Genomic DNA, 19,034 nt, shown 5'->3' with positions numbered 1-19,034 from the left:
CAGCCGACTACTCAGTCGCCATTTAGCCTCCCTAAAAAAGCCCCATTAGCTTTCCAGTTATTTTTTATATATAAATTAGGTCCTCCAGGACTACCTGGGTACCTGTGCTGTTGTATTTATTGACAGTTAAAGTACACAAAAAAAGTGATGGATGGAATGCTTGAATTAATCTCAACCACTGGAAATTACCCGGACTGCATCCCAATCCATCGTTATTTTGCAGACATTATCACCTCAGTTTGGACCCAGCTATAAGCAAATCAGGCCAAGTCCTCCCTGAACCAGAACACAAGCAACCCAGGACAGGTTTTGCCCTAGTTATGGGCTCATCAGTCAGGTACAGCTTGGTTCCAGTGACAAAGTGTGCACGGGACCCAAGTCTGGGTTGCCTGTGTGTTGAATGCCAACAAGAACCACCAGCCATTGTGTCAACAGAAACTTTATAGGAGGAATGGCTTACGGTTTTCTAGACGGAGTCTGCAAGAAATAGTGAATAGGCTACACTGTTCTAGTTTTAAGAACATGGAGGTAAGCTATTGATGGTTAATGTTCTGTCATGTACTGTGCAGCAACAATGGTACCCGTCCAAACACAAGCATTATTTAGGTGTAATGCTTCTCCTGTTGTAGTTCATCTCCATGAGCCTAAAACCATACAATTCATGCAATGACATTAATGCTGCCAATCCATTTTGTCAAGTGTCTGCCTAGGTGGGTCGTGCTGTGAATCTCAGCTGCTCAAGACTAGACAGACCAGCTCCATGGTGTCCACAAAGATGCTCAAATAACACTGGCAGATGCCAAAGCACAGTACAAGTATGGTTATCAACTAAAACAACCAGCTGAAAGGCAGTGATAACTTTTCAGGATTCATTGGTCTGTACAAGAGTTGCAAACATGTGAACCCTGTAACAATTGAAGATGCACGCCCAACAATGCTCTTCCATACACTCGTGTTCCATTTGCTGCTCCTCAAACCAGTTCATGATGGTACACACATAGGGACACATGCACCTGTGCTTGTATATGGGAAGTCAGATATTTAGGTTGGAGTCATCCTGAGTTCCACAAGAATCTGGCGTCTCATTTACCTTATTGACTGGAAGGTTTATGGACAGAAGATCAAACCTGGGACCAGCTAAAAGCATGCCCATGAACCATATTTAATCCAACAGTTTCACTACTGATAACTTGTATTTCCTTCCATAGGAATCCATTGTGTGGTTTTCACCAGAAAAGTTTCTAAGTGTCCATTTTTTAAACGTACAAATGTTCCTCTAAAATCAGCCGAACTACGAATTCCGATTTACTCACCTGTTATCAGGAGAGAACCCAGTGCTGCATCTTTTAGCCCAGCACTGACCATGAAAAGTAATTCTAAGCGTACTTACCAGTAACTTGTATTTCCTTCCATAGGAATCCATTGTGTGGTTTTGAGCAGAAAAGTTTCTGTCTATTTTCACAAAATAAAAATATTCCTAAAAAATCGTCTGTATGACTTAAACACATTCTTTCAACTGTTTACAGGAGATTGGCCAGTGCTGGATCCAGGATACACCACTGAGTAAGAAAAAGTAACGATAACACTACTTACCTGCTAAGTGAATTTTCTGCCATAGGACAACATTGGTGATTCTATGTGAAAACATTTCTAAGTGTCAACTTTTAAAATACAATAATAATCTTTAAAAATCACTACTGTAACCAAAACGCTTTTACTCAAATGTTTACAGGAGATGTCCTAGGACTGAATCTAGGATCCAGTCCTGTGGTTAGAAAAGTAATCCATAAAGTAACTAATTGCATTTGACTAGAAATTCACATTGAGCTCAATGTTGCATTGTGTTTGAAATTGTGTTGCCCACTGCAACAACTGTAACTACTGTACTTCAAAGTCTATTGCCTATTTGCAAAGTATTTAAACTAAATTAATTCATTCTGAGAAAGTATACTTTGTATTGTAATACATTAAAAATTGTCATTTACAAAACCTTTGAAATTCACTGAAAAAACCATAGGTTTCAGGCATGATATAGTTAGGAATTAGCATTTAGAAAACCTTTGACATTCACTGAAAAAACCATAGGTTTCCGGCATGATATAGTTAGGAATTAGCATTTAAAAAAACCTTTGAAATTCACTGAAAAAACCATAGGTTTCAGTCCTGATATAGTTGGGAATTAGCATTTAAAAAACCTTAGAAATTCACTGAAAAAACAATAGGTTTTAGGGGTGTTCTAGTTAGCTGGACATTTCACTCGAACAAAACCATTGAAATTCCTCCGATATAGTTAGTTGTACTAACTACATCTCGCACGCCCGCTATCCACTGCTGATGATGTCACATATTACATCATTCATGACATGGTCAGTGACATCACTGATGACATCTCAAATGACATCACTGATGACATCATCCAGTGAATGTGGTTTGGTTCGTTATTTAAATATGTATTATATTTATAGCAATTTGCATTGAAGAATGAGTGGATATATAAAAATAAATATCTGGATGGAGGATTTAGAAGCAGTGTGATTGACTGTTTACTTGACTAATTTATAGTGTCTCACTAAATATATTGGATAGTGACTAAACTGTGCAAATAAGTCTCAATGAATAATGGATGACGAGTCCCTGGTTGGTTGATGGCGCTCACCTAATTCCAGTGTGTAATAGATCCGAATATTAAGGGTGCTCAAAGGAAGAAGGGTCATCCACCCTTCCCAATTGGTAATCCCTAGAGATCACACATAGTACAATGAAACCCGAGCACACCCGTGAAATATACAACAATGTGTTGATAACACTATAAATAGATTTCTTGAGGTTTCATATCAAGTCTAAGTAGACTTGATATGAAACCTCAAGAAATCTATTTATAGTGTTATCAACACATTGTTGTATATTTCACGGGTGTGCTCGGGTTTCATTAAACTGTGCGAATATCTGTATCACTTTGTCAGTTGTTGTGTAAACTGCTGCACCAGTTGGTTACTAGCTACGTGAAAGTCTATAATATTTATTGATTAGTTAACTGAGTATTTGTATGGGAGAGTGAATGTGTGTGTGGTTCGGTGGGGGGGGTGACTGCCCAAAGATGTGTGAATAGTTGATTCAGTAGGTATATGAAGTTAAAACTACATGTTATAACAGTTGTTTGGGTGAGTGAGTATCTTTATGGGTGTGGCGATGAGCAAATATATGTCTCAATGGTACATGTCCAACAAACTAGAAAAATAAAAGCCAGTGTATGTGTCAGTTGTTGTATACAAATAAGTATACACAAGACTCTGATTGTATGGATAACTGTATAGTTGTAATAGTGATTTTATAACACACTAAGTATGAGCTATTATCTATATGAATAGATGAGGTGGTGTTTTTATAAGTGTACAGCTAAGTAAAAGTAAGTATGATCCATTGTTTGCATAAGTGAATAGGATGACTTCATAAGTGATTAGGATGTGTGCTGGTGTGTAATGTCGATATAGGTGTATAAGTATATTTGATAGTGTTCTATTGATCATTGATAGCATATATGAGTGAATCTATAGGTAAGTGATTAGATGCGTGTATAGATCTAGGAATCACTGAGTGGGTGTTTAGAAACTTGTATTGGTGTGTCAATGGTTTTAAATCTGGCACTTTATTTTACAGTGAGGGATGAAAGGTTATACTAGTGTATGATGAGGTGTATCTGATTGTCACGTGGATGATGTCATCAGTGATGTCATCAGCGACCTATTGTTTTGTCAGTGAATTTCTAAGGTTTTTTTCAATGCTAATTCCTAACTATATCAGGCCTGAAACCTATGGTTTTTTCAGTGGAAAAAAAAAAAATATATATATATATATATATATATATTATCTACTGGCGGTCGCCAGTAGATAGTTATAGTTACAACCTAGTTTCCATAGGAAATCTCAAAATTCTATTTTGAATAACTTTGGCGCCGGTTGACGAATCCTCGCGAAATTTTCAAAACTAATGGGGCGCTCCGCTCAGCTCCTACCCTGAAAGTCTCGGGGTGATTCGTCAAGCGGGGGCCGAGAAAAAGGGGGGGTCCCAAAACGCGTTTTCCCCATGCATTTTTCCATAGGACCTTTAGACGCAGCTACAGCCCGAACGGCTGAACAGAATTACGTGAAATTTGGCAGAGGTGTAGCCATAAGGTCAAGGAAGTGCCTTTTGCAGGTCTGGTGTAAATCTGTTCAGTATTTCCTGAGAAAATAGCATTTAAAAGCATATCAATATCTATACGCGCGCACCGTGCGCGCACCCTGCCGTGCGCAAGCGCAATTCTTATTGGTTGTTAGATGTCGGTAAACATTCGAATCGGTCGAAACCAGGAAGTGTCGGCCGCCATTTTGTCTCTCGCAGTCCGAGGGGGTGAAAAAAAAGGAGGACAACGTGAAAAGGGGGCAGAGTGGACCGTTCCTGACCCCCTAGCCTTGGTCAGGGGGTCACAGAAGGACCCCCAAGGGAGAAAAAAACATTTTATTTTTTTTGAAAAATCGCGAGGTGCGAGCACCGCGCACGCACGGCACGCACTGCGAACCGTGGGTGCTCGGTGCGCGAAGCACACCCAGCGCCCACAGCGCACGCACGGTGCGCGTAGCGCACCGTGCGCGCAGGGTGCGTGCATCACGCGATTTAAAAAAAAAAATTATAATTTTCACGGTGCGCGCACGGTGAAAAACCTGAAAAAAAAAAATTAATACATAACTTAGCATTTAAAAAAAACGTACAAATTCACTGAAAAAACCATGTAATGTAACCATGTAATATCTGACGTCATCAGCAGAGGATTGCGGTCGCGTGAGTTCTAGTTGCCTGCAGTAACTATAACGGGGGAATTTCATTGGTTTTTTACGAGTGAAATGTCCAGCTAACTATAACATGTGTGAAACCTATGGTTTTTTAAGTGAATTTGCAAGGTTTTTTAAATGCTAATTCGTAACTATAACGTGTGTGAAACCTATGGTTTTTTCAGTGAATATATATATATATATATATATATATATATATATATATATATATATATATATATATATATATATATATATATATATATATAAATAATATATATATATATATATATATATAATTCAGTGCTTATGACTATTGATTAGGAAGATAAAAAGTGGTTACAGCTTCCGGATTATCCTCTAGTCTTTCACCTACTTATATTCTGTGAAATATGACTTTAATTTAAAAACAAAGACTAAGAGATGAAGATATACATTTTTATTAAATCCAGCTCATTATTAAAAACAATACCTAGAAAAACAATTCCGGCCACCCTAAAATAAAACCTGAATTTATTCGGGCAAGCTGAATAATTATGTTGCAATAAAACAAATTCTTTAACAATATCAGCATCTGTGCCCTAGAGTTTAAAACCTATACCCAAATAAATTAACATATATAATTCAAAGGGGGAACCTAAATATGAAAAATACATGAAAACCACATGACATCCATCTATCCCAGCCAGCCAGAAGCAAAACATCTCCCTGTAGTGACCCATATTCTAGCACTGTAGTATAACTCCATTTAATAACAAGCATTTGCAATGCAACAGGTCTCACATTTGTCGACAGTTTGAGCTATTGGCATTGTAAATGACAATGCCTTTCATTTCTGTGTTTTGAAAACCTGTAAGCAGTGCGTAAACAAGCACTTTGTACTTCTAGTCGTTGCTGACGAGAAGCAAGGCTGGCAGTACCTGCGCCTCTTTTACTGCTAGCGTTGCTTCTGGTAAGCAAGGACTATTGATACAAAGTGTGTGTTTCCGCACCGCTTGCAGGTTTTCAATCCTTTAGCACCAAAGGAAATGTTATGTTTTTACAGTCTTTAAGTATTGCATGGTTCTACTCTACATGTTGTTCTCCAATGATTACAAATGTTTTGTAGGCTACATTCAGGGTTGAGCTTGGACACATTTGAGTGCCAAACATTTTAGGTATCTTTGATTTCATTGTTGTAGCCATTATTTCTTTTCTGTCCCCTGAATGCCTTTCATTGTACACTTAAGAAGGAACTTTGTGTATTTAGGGTGGCAGATGGTCTTGTCTAATGTTTCAGCACTTGTGATAGAAATGGTTGGAATCACTGAGTGTGTGTTATATTGAGTGCCACTGTGTTTTGTATTTGCGTTTATACAGCACTTGCTACACCTGAAAAGTTGTTAAAGTGCTTTAGGGTGAGTAGCACCCAACTCCGGAGACCCAAGGTTGGGGATTTTTTGTCAGTGATTATTATTTTTTGTTGATTATTGGGGTTAGTCTTCTGTTCCCAGAGAGCAAAGATGGATGAGTAGGTAGGCTAGCAGACAGTAGATATTGTTAGATTGCAGTGAATGGTCACACAGGTGAGTTTGTGATTTGAGGAGAGATGCGGTCAGTGTGCAGAAATATGGTGGAGAGTTAGGTGAACAGGAATGCAATACGGTAGGCTATACTCGGACTGTAAGGCATTCAGAGGATGGAGGGTAAGGACAAGGTGAAGGTAAGAGAAACAGTTGTGATTATTCAAAGACAGATTTCATGTAGGGGTTTAGGGATGCAGTAGGATTGGGGGATTGTGAGATAGCCTGGAAACGGAGAATGTAGAAAGAAAGGTTGATGGTTAGCACCTCTAGGCAGAATCTACATAAAGTTGCATGTCTATTCTGTTTGGTAGTGCCTGGTGTTGAACTACTTAAAAAATGAGACCCTTTTAATGTTATAATAAATATGATGTAAGTTACGAGGAGTACAACTGTGAGCACATATTCTTGTCTATACTTAATTGGGACCCATGTCCACTCCTGTCCAAGTTGGTGCCAACCACATCGTGCTCATGTTGCTGTATGTGTTCCTGGGACCTTAAACAGCTGCATCTGAGTTTGACACACACATGGGGCAAAGAAGGCTTCTCGTCATGTAAGCTGAGGTTAGGTCTCTGCCTACTATGGTGCTTCTGGCATTCTCTTGTGCATGACTCGAAACGCAGTGGAACTTGTGTGGAAATCTGTTAAATGCCGATTTTAAAAACAAAAGTACAGTGAACAATGGGGCAAATACAAACGCAGTTTGAATGCAAGTAAATCCTGACTAAGTAAGGAAGTCGGTTGGACTGTCCATGAATCGGAGGTATACAATCTTATAAATAATGTAAGTGTCTGTGTACCTTGTTGCATGTGGATACATAATGAACAACCTTGAACTGCTGCTTTGTGCCACTGTTATGTCTCACATTTTTGTTTCAGCCTTTCTGATGTCAAATTAATTCTTCCCACTCCTCGTGCATTGTCTTATGCAAGGAACGTCCTTGTACTTTTTTCTTGGCTGTAGCAATTTGTTTGATACACTTCTTTACCACCAGCAGACACTGCCTCGGTAACCTACTGAGCAATCAGTATCAGCCTGATTTTCCCCTTAGCTGTTCCTTGGCTTCTCCTGGGAATAGCCCATGTAGCGCAAGCCTGCCGCCCTCCGCTCCTTCCCTCTCTTCTTCCAGCAGTACTGCGCTGCGTGTGTAAATCTTCACTTGAAGTTTTACAAAGAGCCGCCGGCCAAGGCTTCAACGTGACAAAAATAGCCTAAAAACCTACTAGGTGTGCAGTGTGACCGCGGTTTCAGACCTTGCCCATTGATATTTTTGTGCTCCTGCTTCTAGAGTGGCCGCATAAAAGGGAAGCCCTAAAGAGAAGAGGAGAGCAGAGTAGACAATGACCAAGAGATGCTACAGAGGGAAGGCACATTTACTAGGAGGCAACAAAAATCATACTTTGAAGGAAGACAGGTGGATGAGAGGACGACGAGTCATTGGAGGGAGAAAAGCAGAAAAGGGGCATTTAAGAATATGCTGTTCTGGGCTGAAAGGAGGATAAGATGAGGTTGCTTCTAATGAGGAGGCAGGGTGAGTAGTGAGAGAATCCAGCATCAGGAATTAGGGAAGTGCTGTGGAGCGAAGATGGAAGAAAAGATGATAAGCGTGGTACAGAGGAAAGGATGGTTGAGATAGGCAGGAGAAGGCATAGCGAGGATAATAATGCATAGTGTAGAATTGTAGCAAACTTGATGAGGGTGATAGAACAAATGCGTAGTGTGGGACAGGAGGATAATGCTAGTGTAGCAAATCAATCTGAGGAGGATAACCAAAACTGGCGCCTTAACATTTAATACAGCAAAGTGGTTGCATCTATGATACTGTGGTTGAGGGTGATTAAGCTGCTTATTTGTTTGCATATGTCCGGCCTTCAGCAGCCTTCTGTGCTTCATTTCCACTCTGAGTCCATAGAGTATGAGTGAACATTGTCTTGGACGCACTTCGCCTGCCCCTCGTATGCCTGTGGGTGCCTGTGACAGGACAAAGACGTTTGTAACGTTTCAGTTGCACTGATATAGCACTTTATACCAGTACGAGGCGCACAAAACAGTGTACACACATGCATGTGATTTACTCCCTTTCGCGCTGCTTGTGTTTAGAGTCTGGCAAGAGGTCCCTCCCTGCTCTGAGTGTTGGGTAGCAGGCTCTAATGAGAGCTGTCTGCATCGTGCTCTCGCCTGCAGTAGGCCTTCTCGCAGCACCGCCTCCTCACTGGCCGTATTTCGCATCATCCCAGAGAGCCATCCGTCATACAGATGACCTTGGTTGCAAGTAAATCCTGACTAAGTAAGGAAGTCGGTTGGACTGTTTTTGTCCATGAATCGGAGGTATACAGCCTCCTTCAGCCTCCTCTGCTTAACTTGCCAGAGCTTAATGAACACGACGCGCAGCCGCTAATGTTAAAGCGTGACGTGCTGCCATTTTGAAACTAAAAGTGGGTGCTGTGCTGAAACATTAAGAGTGGCACCCAGGGCGGTATAGTGGGATGCGAGAGAAAATGTTAAGTTTAAAAACCACAAAATAATAAAGTGATAGTATCATGAAATGTGCAGCATTATGCAGAATAATTTGCCTTTTTTTGCCACATAATTTGCAAAGGGCGCTATTGTTAAATGTGTGCGCCAGTGTTGTAAAAGTAAAAGCAGGCGCCGTGTGGCAACATTAAGCGCGATGCCTGGGGACCAGACAGGGATGAGGGGCTGTGAGCCACGCGTTCTGGGGAAAACAAATGTGTATAATAAAAAAAAAAAAGCAGGCACCGTGTTAAAAAAAAGCATGGTGTGCGTTGTGGAAAAAATAGTTTTTTAGGTACACAATGCCCCCCTCGGGTCATGCCACTTCTTTTGCACCTTGGAAGCAGTAAAACATAAGGAATGCCCCTTGGTAGAAGAAAACAAGCGGTTGGAGGGAAGCTTGTACTGCCGGCGGCAGGCAGAATTCATTTAAGAAAACCGTGTTGACAGACTGTAAATAAAACATACCGTGCAACAACACATGTAAAAAGGCTAGTCCTGATGGAAGGTAACAACAGAAGACAGGGAGTTACTAAAGAGGCACTAATAAGCCTATTAACAAATCAAAAGCCAACATTTACAAAGGACACTCACAGCAGCAAGTTTAAAATTTGGGTGATGAGTGTGCGGAGTTTCAAATCCATACCTGAATACAGCATATGTCTCGAAAAGACAGCGCAAGTGCTGCCTAGGTGAGACCTAAAAACAACACTAGATCTAAACAACATTACCAAGTACCCATCTATGGTGACTTTTGCTCAACGAACTAGCTTTAAGTTAAATCTTGGATGTGCCCAATATTGTGAGAACACAACATTTATGTACACTTCCAAAGCAGATAATAAAGGTGGTAAATTCTTGAGCGCTGTTTGAAATACACACAACAGTTTACTTACTTGCATTGCCATATACACCTCCAGTCTCCAAAGCTAAAATCTGCTTTTGCATCGTTCTCCTCTTCAGACAAATTATTTAAACGCATATTGGACCAAAGTTGCAGGCGAGTGGAACCAGTCAAGAGGCGACTGCCTAAGAAATAACAGGATGGAAAAACATACATCAACTTTCAAACATCACGTCAACCCAGAAGAAACACAATAAACGAAATATCAAGGACTACAGCAAGGGACAAAGGAAGGGCATTTATTAACCTGAAGACAGCAAAGAAAAGCTCCTTATATCAATAGTTGGCAGGTATGATGAACTAAATTTCTTCCCCTCAGTCAGCTGAAATGCCAAAAGGCATTTTTAACATGTTTTCAGTTTTCTTCTACACTGCAGAGCTATTTCTTTTTCTGAGTCTTACTTTTGAAAGCAAACTTTGCATTGGCATTCTAGGAAACATGAAATTCTGAGACATGACGCAATGCCAGTTGATTCCCAATATCACTATTACTTGATTTGTTTTTAAATAACAGGCGAGGGATAAAGTATATATCTTTCTACACTGTGAGCCAGTGATGGCCACTAAAATAATACTTTTCAGGCTAGATATTTCAATGTGCGACTATGCAAAGATTAAAAATGAGCAGACAATAGTCTAGATAGATTAAGATTAATCTCATATGAAGGAACCAGCGTACAAAGTGATGAAGATAGCCTATCTTGGGGCATTTAAGATGATTTACTCGTTTTCAGGTGCATCAAATACCACATTTCACACACTTGCCGTACACTTGTGACAGATATAAATGCTCATAACGAAAGAATTTAGTAGAATGTCAAAAGTCAGTGTAGAAACTTGGATGTAGAACCCGGTCCTCGATTTGCTGGATATCCTCACTATTAATTTGCCATACACACCACAGACTACATCTTCTGTCACATAACGGGGCAATACCATGTGAGACAATTTCTTGTATTAAATGGTTAAAAGTGTTACTCACCTTCTGCAGTTCAATACTGCAATTAGCCATTTACAGAGAGGACTATGTTGCTTAAATATTTCAAACATCCTAATGCTATGGCTGTGGGAAGAGCTTTTGCCTGAAGCACTTTACTATTCGTACAAATCCAGGTTCTTAAAGTTGCATTTTTTTTTTTTTAACAAGGCACTCAGACCTAAGTAAACCCACTAATAGGTTACATCTCTTGTTAAGGTCCTACGTCTTGAATCTAAAAGTACTTCCTAGTGGAAAATCTACATACTGCGAGTGCTGTCTCATTGCAAGGGCAACCTTATTTTTAACATATGATATGTATTATACTTTTATGTAAAACTCATTTGTAGTGCATAGATGTGCTGCATCATTTGCTTTTCACAACCTTAAATCATTTCCAGTCATCAGGATGGGAATCCCTGGTAACGTTAAAAGTAGTTAACAGTGCTCAAATGGCTACAGACCAAACAAAAGTGTTTGTTTAGCAGCATGCCCACTTAATTTGAAACAATCCAAACATTAGCCAGTGTTGCGGAAGTGCTGAGTTCACTACTCCCCAAATGCCACCATAGCTCAGATTTTATAGCACAAGTAGGCCTCTTAAGACTTGGCTATTTACCCAAGCTTATAACTAGATTTTGTTGACCACAAAACACAGGAGGTCCCAGCAAAATTCTAAAGCGCCAGTGTACGAGCGCTTTCTAAGAAATTTTAACATAACAAGTGAAAAAGGAGACGCAGACATGATAGTGAGTATCTGACCATGTAGGAGGGAGGGGCGCATGTGAATCTATGAAAGATACCAACGATTGGGAAATAGAGTTACCAGTAGGTAACCAATTTCTTCTTCAGCATTAGCAGCGCACTTAATATAAATAAAGAGGGATGTAGGCTTACCTTTCCTTAAACAGGTTATGTAGAACTGTTTGACCCGCTGAAGGGTTGACATTTACATCCAGGCAGTAGTTGCTTGATTAAAGTATGCCTGCTTTTTCACGTTGCTGTGTAGCAAATGTCTCAAAGAGGTACTCCAGCATAGAACAGCTGTCACCATGCTTCAAGTGGAATGTGCATAATTCTGCCTTGAAGTGGACCTTAGCGTAACTGTGGCAAAAAGTAATGAAGGTCCACTCCTGCCTGGGTCGTTAAAGGAGACAAACGTTATTCAAAGTACAAGTTTTTAGTCTTGTCCATGCAGAACGAGATGCATATGCAGACAACTAGCAAGTGCAAAGATCTTTCTTCTGACATGGATGGATTGAGAAAGAAGGGACAACAAATGACGAGAAATTCTGATAGGACCTTGGGTATGAACTTAGGGTGGGTCACAATAAGACCTTGCCCTTTAAAAACAGAGGTACAGCTTATTTAGGGTAAATGCTTGCAGCTCTCCACTTTTCTTCATTGAAGTGAGAGTCAGCAATATAGCAGTCATCCATGAAAAATATTCCAGAGACACCCTTCCGAATACTCTGACTAAACACTAACTCAACTGACACGGGAAGGCGCCTCAGAGGAAAGAAAGCACTAAAATGGGCCTTCGTAAATTGTTTGGTGATACTTTGGGAGAAAAATACAATACAGGTCACCTCCCCTAAATCTCAAGACTGCTGCCAGGTGAACCCTGACATACGAGTCAGCACATCAGTATGTGATGGCATTGCATAGATTCAGGATAAAGTCCTTTGGCAGCCCCAATTTTTGTAGCAGCTGCTCCTGCTTGTGCCAGTGTCTCTTTACATTCAGCCAGGATGTCAAGATGACCAAAATCGAAGTGATCAGGAGCAATGCTGCCAGGTTGAGCAACTCCAGGATGGGGGTGAAGGACCAGTACTGGTGCAGCCACGCCAGGATAATCAAATTTAAAAAGTGGTCTGTCCTGCCTTTCATAGAATTCTGAATATCAGGGAAAATGGCTAAAAGACATACACAAAAACATTCAGCTCTGTCATTGAGAATGCATGGGTCCTGGTTTCCAGTACTTGCTGACGTAGTACTAAATCGAGATCTTGAGTTGGAAGGCTCTATTTTTGGAAAATAGATCCAGTTAATTCTGGTGAAGCTCTCGCTCATGGTTCTGGACTTCAGGTAGATATTCTACTCTAATATCTAACGTGTTCACTGTAGCAGAGTCCCAGTTTCTGGACATCCTATTAGAGAATGAGATCTCATATTTTACTTGTTTGCCAGTCTAGTACATCAAGGTTGTTTGGTCTGTACTGATCTACACAGCTGGCCCACCAGTCTCAGCAGGAATGCCTGTTGGTCAACTCTGATGGTTACCATCTCCAAGGTGCTCACATGGAGTGCCTTCTCCTTTTCTGACAGAGGCCTCTCATAGACAGCCTGTGCAATTGAGCCCACCATCCTTCTATCAGTGCTTCCATTGTCATAGACATTCTGATTATGGTGGGTTGGAACAGAAGATGTCCAGTGAGACTGCTTGGGAATCGCCAACATAGCAGAATATGTTTGAGCTTTCTTGATACCAATACTGTATCATTCCAGGAACCTGTCGCTTGTCTCCACTGCTTGTCTCTATTGTTGCTCTAGCTCTTGCCTCAACCGCAATCTGAAGAAGGCTAATAAACCAATGACATTATGCCGAGCAATGATTTTTATGTCTTGTCTGTCATCGTCTCCTTGGAACAGAATGCTTTAGTCACTCACTATGCTGAAAGACAAGCTTTTCTGATTTGTGTGTCCAGTATAGTTCCTCGAGATTGAAGCTTTTTTGAAGGCTCAGTAGAAAATACTCAGTATCAGACCCTGCTGATGGAAAAGGTTTATAAAAGTGGAATTAAAAATGGTGCCAAAATAGCACCCACATGAGAGGCGTTTTAGGGCATTAAATGTGCCTACCATATTCAGAGGCTTCTTGAACCTGTGACGGATCTCCTGACATTCCACTAAACAAATGCTATAGCACCCAGTAACTCTTAGAAAGGACCCCACCTGAGTCTAGGAGTTGGAAACGTCCCGGTCCGACAGAGCATGACCTTCATAGCTGCTGGACTTTATCTCTGCCTATGTATTGCCCAAGGTAAACCACTGAGCTCTGCCCAGTGTGGCACTAGCTTATTTTCCTCATGATCTTTTACTTAGGCAGAGCATACAGAATCCTCACGACGTGTTTTTTCAGCTATCGCTAAAGTAAACTATGTTGTCTAGTTAGAGGACACAAAAATTCTCCAAACCATGGGGTATTCTATTCCCAACCAGTTAAATATCATGTGGCATGTTTCAACCCAAATGGAATGGCTAAAATTAAGCAGTAACATTTCAGCACCATTTTCTCATTAGTTTTAAGGGTAAGCATGATCTGTCAGTAGCCACTGTTCAGATAACGGGCTAAAAAAAATCTTGCTGCACCATGCTGATCCACACGCTACCCAGAGTATTGCGAAGGCATCTGTCTAGATGACCATGTTGACACAATGTTGATCCGTAAATTAACAGTAAGTTGTTGGTATCCAGCATGGAACCAGCAACACTGGGGTAACCCACAGACTTCGTGTTTTTCTCTGACTTTTCTGTCCAGCCTCTTAGCTATCTATGCCTTAATGTAGTCCTGCACCATACTGGACATCCTGCAAGTTTGACCAGTAACTGAAAAATAGTGTTGAGTGCTGATGCTGCACAGGCACGCCAGAATCAGCCTTAGGGTCAGTGAAAACAGGCAAATACAAGACATAATGTGGAGACTGTGGGATCACTAGACTCAGAACTTTGCAATTACTGTATTTTCTATAGTCATATTTTACAGCTGGGATTATTACGGTTGCTAACCACTTACCCTCACATTGTGGCATGCTTCATCAGGGGGGTCATTACTCACCTACAGATGTCCCTGGTTAGCTCCTGTGCAACAATTATAAGAGTAAGTTTCCTAACCCTTGTTGTTGTGGTCTAGCGGACTAACTACGATGGAACGGAATTCTTCACGAGTAATTACTAGCACTTCAGAATATGTCAACGTTTTCATTCATCCTTTCTGTACATTGTGGTATCTATCAATTACTACAGGAGCAAGACCTTCCTCCCTGTTGATGCTCATGTTAAAATGGTTCCCAACAGCGAGGAGTGACACTTGGGAGAACAATAGGCTAACACAAGCCTTCCTTGTTGTGTTTAATTCAGATTCTAGCACCTTTGTATTAGTTTGTGACTGGATCTTTAGCATTTTTTTCCTTGATTGAAACACTATTCCCCTAAGTAACTTTGCTACCTTGAACGCTTGTTGAATTTCTGGGATTCGCCGATCCAGCTCCGGCTCCACCACCGGTTGAATCAGCCAGGGGGCGAGCTCTCACTCTCGCAGCCTTAGGCGGCATCACCAGAGAAGTGTGATGTGTGCCTAATCAACTGCCGTAGAGCACTGCAGCCACGAGAGCCCCAGAACCAACCATATCGCCAAGTGCTCCAGTAGCCTCTTTGCAATCGCCGCAATCCCGCCAAGATTACACCTGCCGTGATACTCAACATTCCAGGGAGGCCTTTAACAAGTAAGTCAGTTTCCGTAGCTTTATACTTATGTAACACTTTACCGCCAGTGTCCGTTCTCGGACGCCAACACCCTTCAAAGCTTGTAACTACAGTATATCCGACGCCACAATACCAGGGTGTAACAATCAAAAAGAAACACTCAGGGCAGCATGTCGAATAGCCAATCCTCTCGCCGAAAAAGACATTATCTCTGCGCCATTCCCCAGTCGGTGTTCGTGTCAATGTCGGTGTGGAAGCCGGGAGACCCGGGAGCGGTCAGCTCACACGTCCGAGCTTGTGGACGCCATCTTGCCGCTCCCTTATGGCCAAACCTTTTCACTGATATCATGTCCTATTTTGCCACAATAAAAGGATTACCATTACGAAGCTGAGGTGTGTCGCTAGGGTGCTTATAACATTGCTCACTCTCTGGACTCGGTGGATTCTCTTGTTCTCTCCTAGTTGCTATCCTTTGCTTGCTGTTTTGCCTTGATGTAGCGTTTAAAAGGTTGAAAATCGTAGGGGTGCGTTATATTCCCTGTTAGTCGGCACCCGCATCTAATCAAATATGTACTCAGGTATTTTGTGTGCAAAATGTATTAAGAGATGTATAAGCTGTATCGACTTAATTTAGAAGTGTTAGCAATGTATAAGCATATCGTGAATGTTTTAGAGAAATGCATAGGGTTTAGTTTATATGAACGCACTGTGAAGTTAACGTGTAACCTAGAAAACGTTCATGTAGATTGTGCAAGGCATACCTGAAAGGGAAGACGTAAACGTCAATAGTGTGATTTAGACATGTTTGTGTAACCAAAGTAGTGGCCAGAATTCACATATATCGTTAAGGAGAAAGGCCTGTTATTTTCTTATGTTAGCCGAGGGCAATAGGCCAAAAGGATTTATTCCAGTAGAGGTTTTAGGCTGTAGTAAATTGCAAAGTTAAAAGATGTGAAGTATGTCTGCATTCCATGATCTCACTCCAGGTGCAAGGACAGTTGCTTCGTTAGTAGAGAAGTTCTTTGTTCACGAATTGACTTATGTAGTTAAAGCCAGACATGGGAGTGCATTGGAATGTGCCAATCGTAACTCCTAGTGCGGATGGTGTCTGGGACTCAAGGCCAAGCTGATGGACGATGGAACTGGACAGCGCTCAATGGAAAATTACTGAAAGACGACCCGGCTGGAGAGGAGGTGCAAAGGGCGTGTTCTGGGATTTGGGATTCTGTATTAGGGAAAGCACCCCGAGGGTGGAGGCAGAACAGAGCAGCCCAGAGCAGAGAAGAGTTAGGCGAGGAGCTAGAGGGGGCATTTTTATAGATCAAGCTCTCCAAGTGAAGACTTCTTAGGAAGTTTCACTCTGACACCTTTTCTCGATTCGAGGGTCTCAAGGGATTGCTAAGTAGGGATGACATCTAGTACAGAGTAGGGACAGTATCCCTAATATCGACATTGGCTTGGTAGTTTTCTACCTCATGCTTTTAGAAATTGTGCTTTTAGTTATTTTTAGCCGTATGCGGGTTCTTCGTAGAGTAGCATTTGTGTTAGTGCCTATGTACTTGTTGTGCCTCGTATTGAGGAGTTTGTATCTTCAAATTTTTATGTTGATAATAAAAGCCAGAGAGCCAAGAGATTAAGTTTCGAGTCCTTGATTATGACAATTTGTGGACGGCATTCTTCGATAATTGTGTTTATTCCCTCCACGCTATTGGGCAAGTAAAAAGTTCCATCCGACCAGAGTGGGTTCTTGTAGATAATTGGCGGATACGAAAATGGGCCGGAGCAGCCTGACCAGCTAGAATGTTTTTTCTAGCAGTTTATTTCCTTCTGGCTGGGTTATTTTCTGGAGCAGTGTTAGGTGTTTTGTCCAAGTGTTCGGCCTGGTACTGTCTCTAGAGATAAGCGGCTATTTCTGTGAAATCAGAAGACATTGGAAGCATTTCCGAAAAGACCACACCACCCTCAGAGCTGTGCTTCGTGCTTTTGTGTTTCTTGTGCGAACTCTCTTACCAGAGTAGCGGGACTTCGACAGAGACCACTCATGTAAGTTTCCTTGAGAGTAGGGCTGGGAACTTATCTATGCCCGTGGCCTCGATCAGGAACGCTTCTTTGACTTCCTGACTTTGGTGACTGATTACTTTGCTTCACGTTCTCAGGTGGCCTTTTTATTCGTTTTTTTACAGCATTCACAGAACTTCAAGCCGTGTTTGACACTGACTCACCAGAGACAATTACCATGGATGTCAATAATCAACATCTGTTGGTTACAAGACCTACATGCTGCACGCCTTTTCAAGGGAATATTGAGGGAAATCTGTATCAGAATGACAAGATGAAGAGATCTGCGTCAGTAGGTGTAGAAAGAAAGGAACTGACATCAGGGCGCAGGTGATGCTCCTGTAGTGGCCCCAACATCATATGGGGAACAGACAGACCAGTCGGGGAACCACACTCCATCACATGTGGATGCGCAAGGGAACTGACTCAAGGGGTGTGGCTTGGCAGGCAGCAATGGCCGATGCGCCATAACGACGCTCCATGCTTCCCACCCCGCCATTGTAGAATTATCCAGCTTGAGGCCCATCATAAACACCTCAAACGAAGGCACACCTTACTGGACTCTTGCTGCTACCGGCGCACTGAGTCATCGGCCCTCCTTGGCCTATCGGCCGCCCCACACACATCATGGCGGCACAGTAGCTATAAACGCCATCGGGCGTGCCTTGCCGATGGCCGAACTTCTGTTTCTAGGAAGGGCCGTAACTGCAGGGGTGGCCGGGGAGCCTGGAGCAGAGGTCACATGGCTATGTCCCACCACCTGCAATCTCAACCAGAGGTGAGGACTGTGGCATGCCCAATTCTGCCACGACGAGCAGCCTGGAGACACTTGAAGACCCACAGACTCCCTTGACTCTGGAGCCAATGTCGCTGTTGCGGATGGAGCGGGCAGTGAGAGGAGCCACCAACTGTCCGACAAACACCAGCTGTAGGCTTGTCTGGTGCTCCGCGTAGAGGTGGATCCCTATGCATGTGGAGCGCTATCGGGGGCGAGAAGGTGCCCCAGGAACCCATGAGGCTGCTCGGGCCTGCCCGGGCGTACAGGACCTGCTCACGCCGATGCCTACCCCACCTGGAAGATACTGCCGCACTATGAGGCCTGTGGGGGGAGGGGCACCCACCTGCCGTGGTCTGCTCGCTAGCTGGGGACAGACGGATAGAAGCACAACGCGGTCTGGGCTTTAACCTACCTTGTGGGCATGTGCCTCCTAGCGAGAACACACTGCAACACAGAGATGATGGCCCCCTCCTCACCCTACTCCAGCAACAACTCCAACAACCTGCCAACACACCATTATCTGTGAGGGAACGCGCTGGGGAACAGTGAACTTACCTATCTGGGTGGAGGAGGCCGGAACCTGCCAACAGGACTCAAACCCTTAATTGTTTTCATGCTGCGGCTACCACCTCGCCCTCGGACCGCGACTGCACATACCTCGGGGGGCCTCGCAACCCCCATCTCCACACATTGCCCTGGAGCTCTCCAGTTTTCGGTGGATGATGCCCGCCCTTGACTGGGCTTTAGGGGAGGGTTGAGACTGGCTGGGGAAGCACTGAGCGAACCCTGGGTGATGCAGAACCTCCGTTGCCTGGCGCTGGCCTAACAGTTGCAATTTGCTCAGCCTGACCCCCCCTACACTGGCTGGACAGTGGCGGTAGCTGCAGGGGCGTCAGTGTCCACACTGGTACACGAAACAAGAAAGTGGTGGGATATCAACACAA

The 19,034-nt window shown here is 42.6% G+C and overlaps 1 protein-coding gene across 2 annotated transcripts in view; it reads right to left on the bottom strand.

Moving 5' to 3' along the window:
* DMXL1 (Dmx like 1) overlaps positions 1-19,034 on the bottom strand; it is a 1,781,042-nt gene that overhangs the window by 1,521,508 nt on the left and 240,500 nt on the right. For both annotated transcript variants that reach the window (XM_085632653.1, XM_085632652.1), the window contains exon 5: positions 9,786-9,918. In XM_085632653.1, coding sequence (XP_085488779.1) covers positions 9,786-9,918 — 133 coding nt within the window. The remainder of the gene's footprint in view (positions 1-9,785; positions 9,919-19,034) is intronic.

Source organism: Triturus cristatus, chromosome 2_1 (assembly GCF_964204655.1).
Source record: "Triturus cristatus chromosome 2_1, aTriCri1.1, whole genome shotgun sequence".
In the NCBI taxonomy this organism is placed as follows: Eukaryota; Metazoa; Chordata; class Amphibia; order Caudata; family Salamandridae; genus Triturus; species Triturus cristatus.
This window is presented reverse-complemented; position numbering and strand designations above follow the sequence as displayed.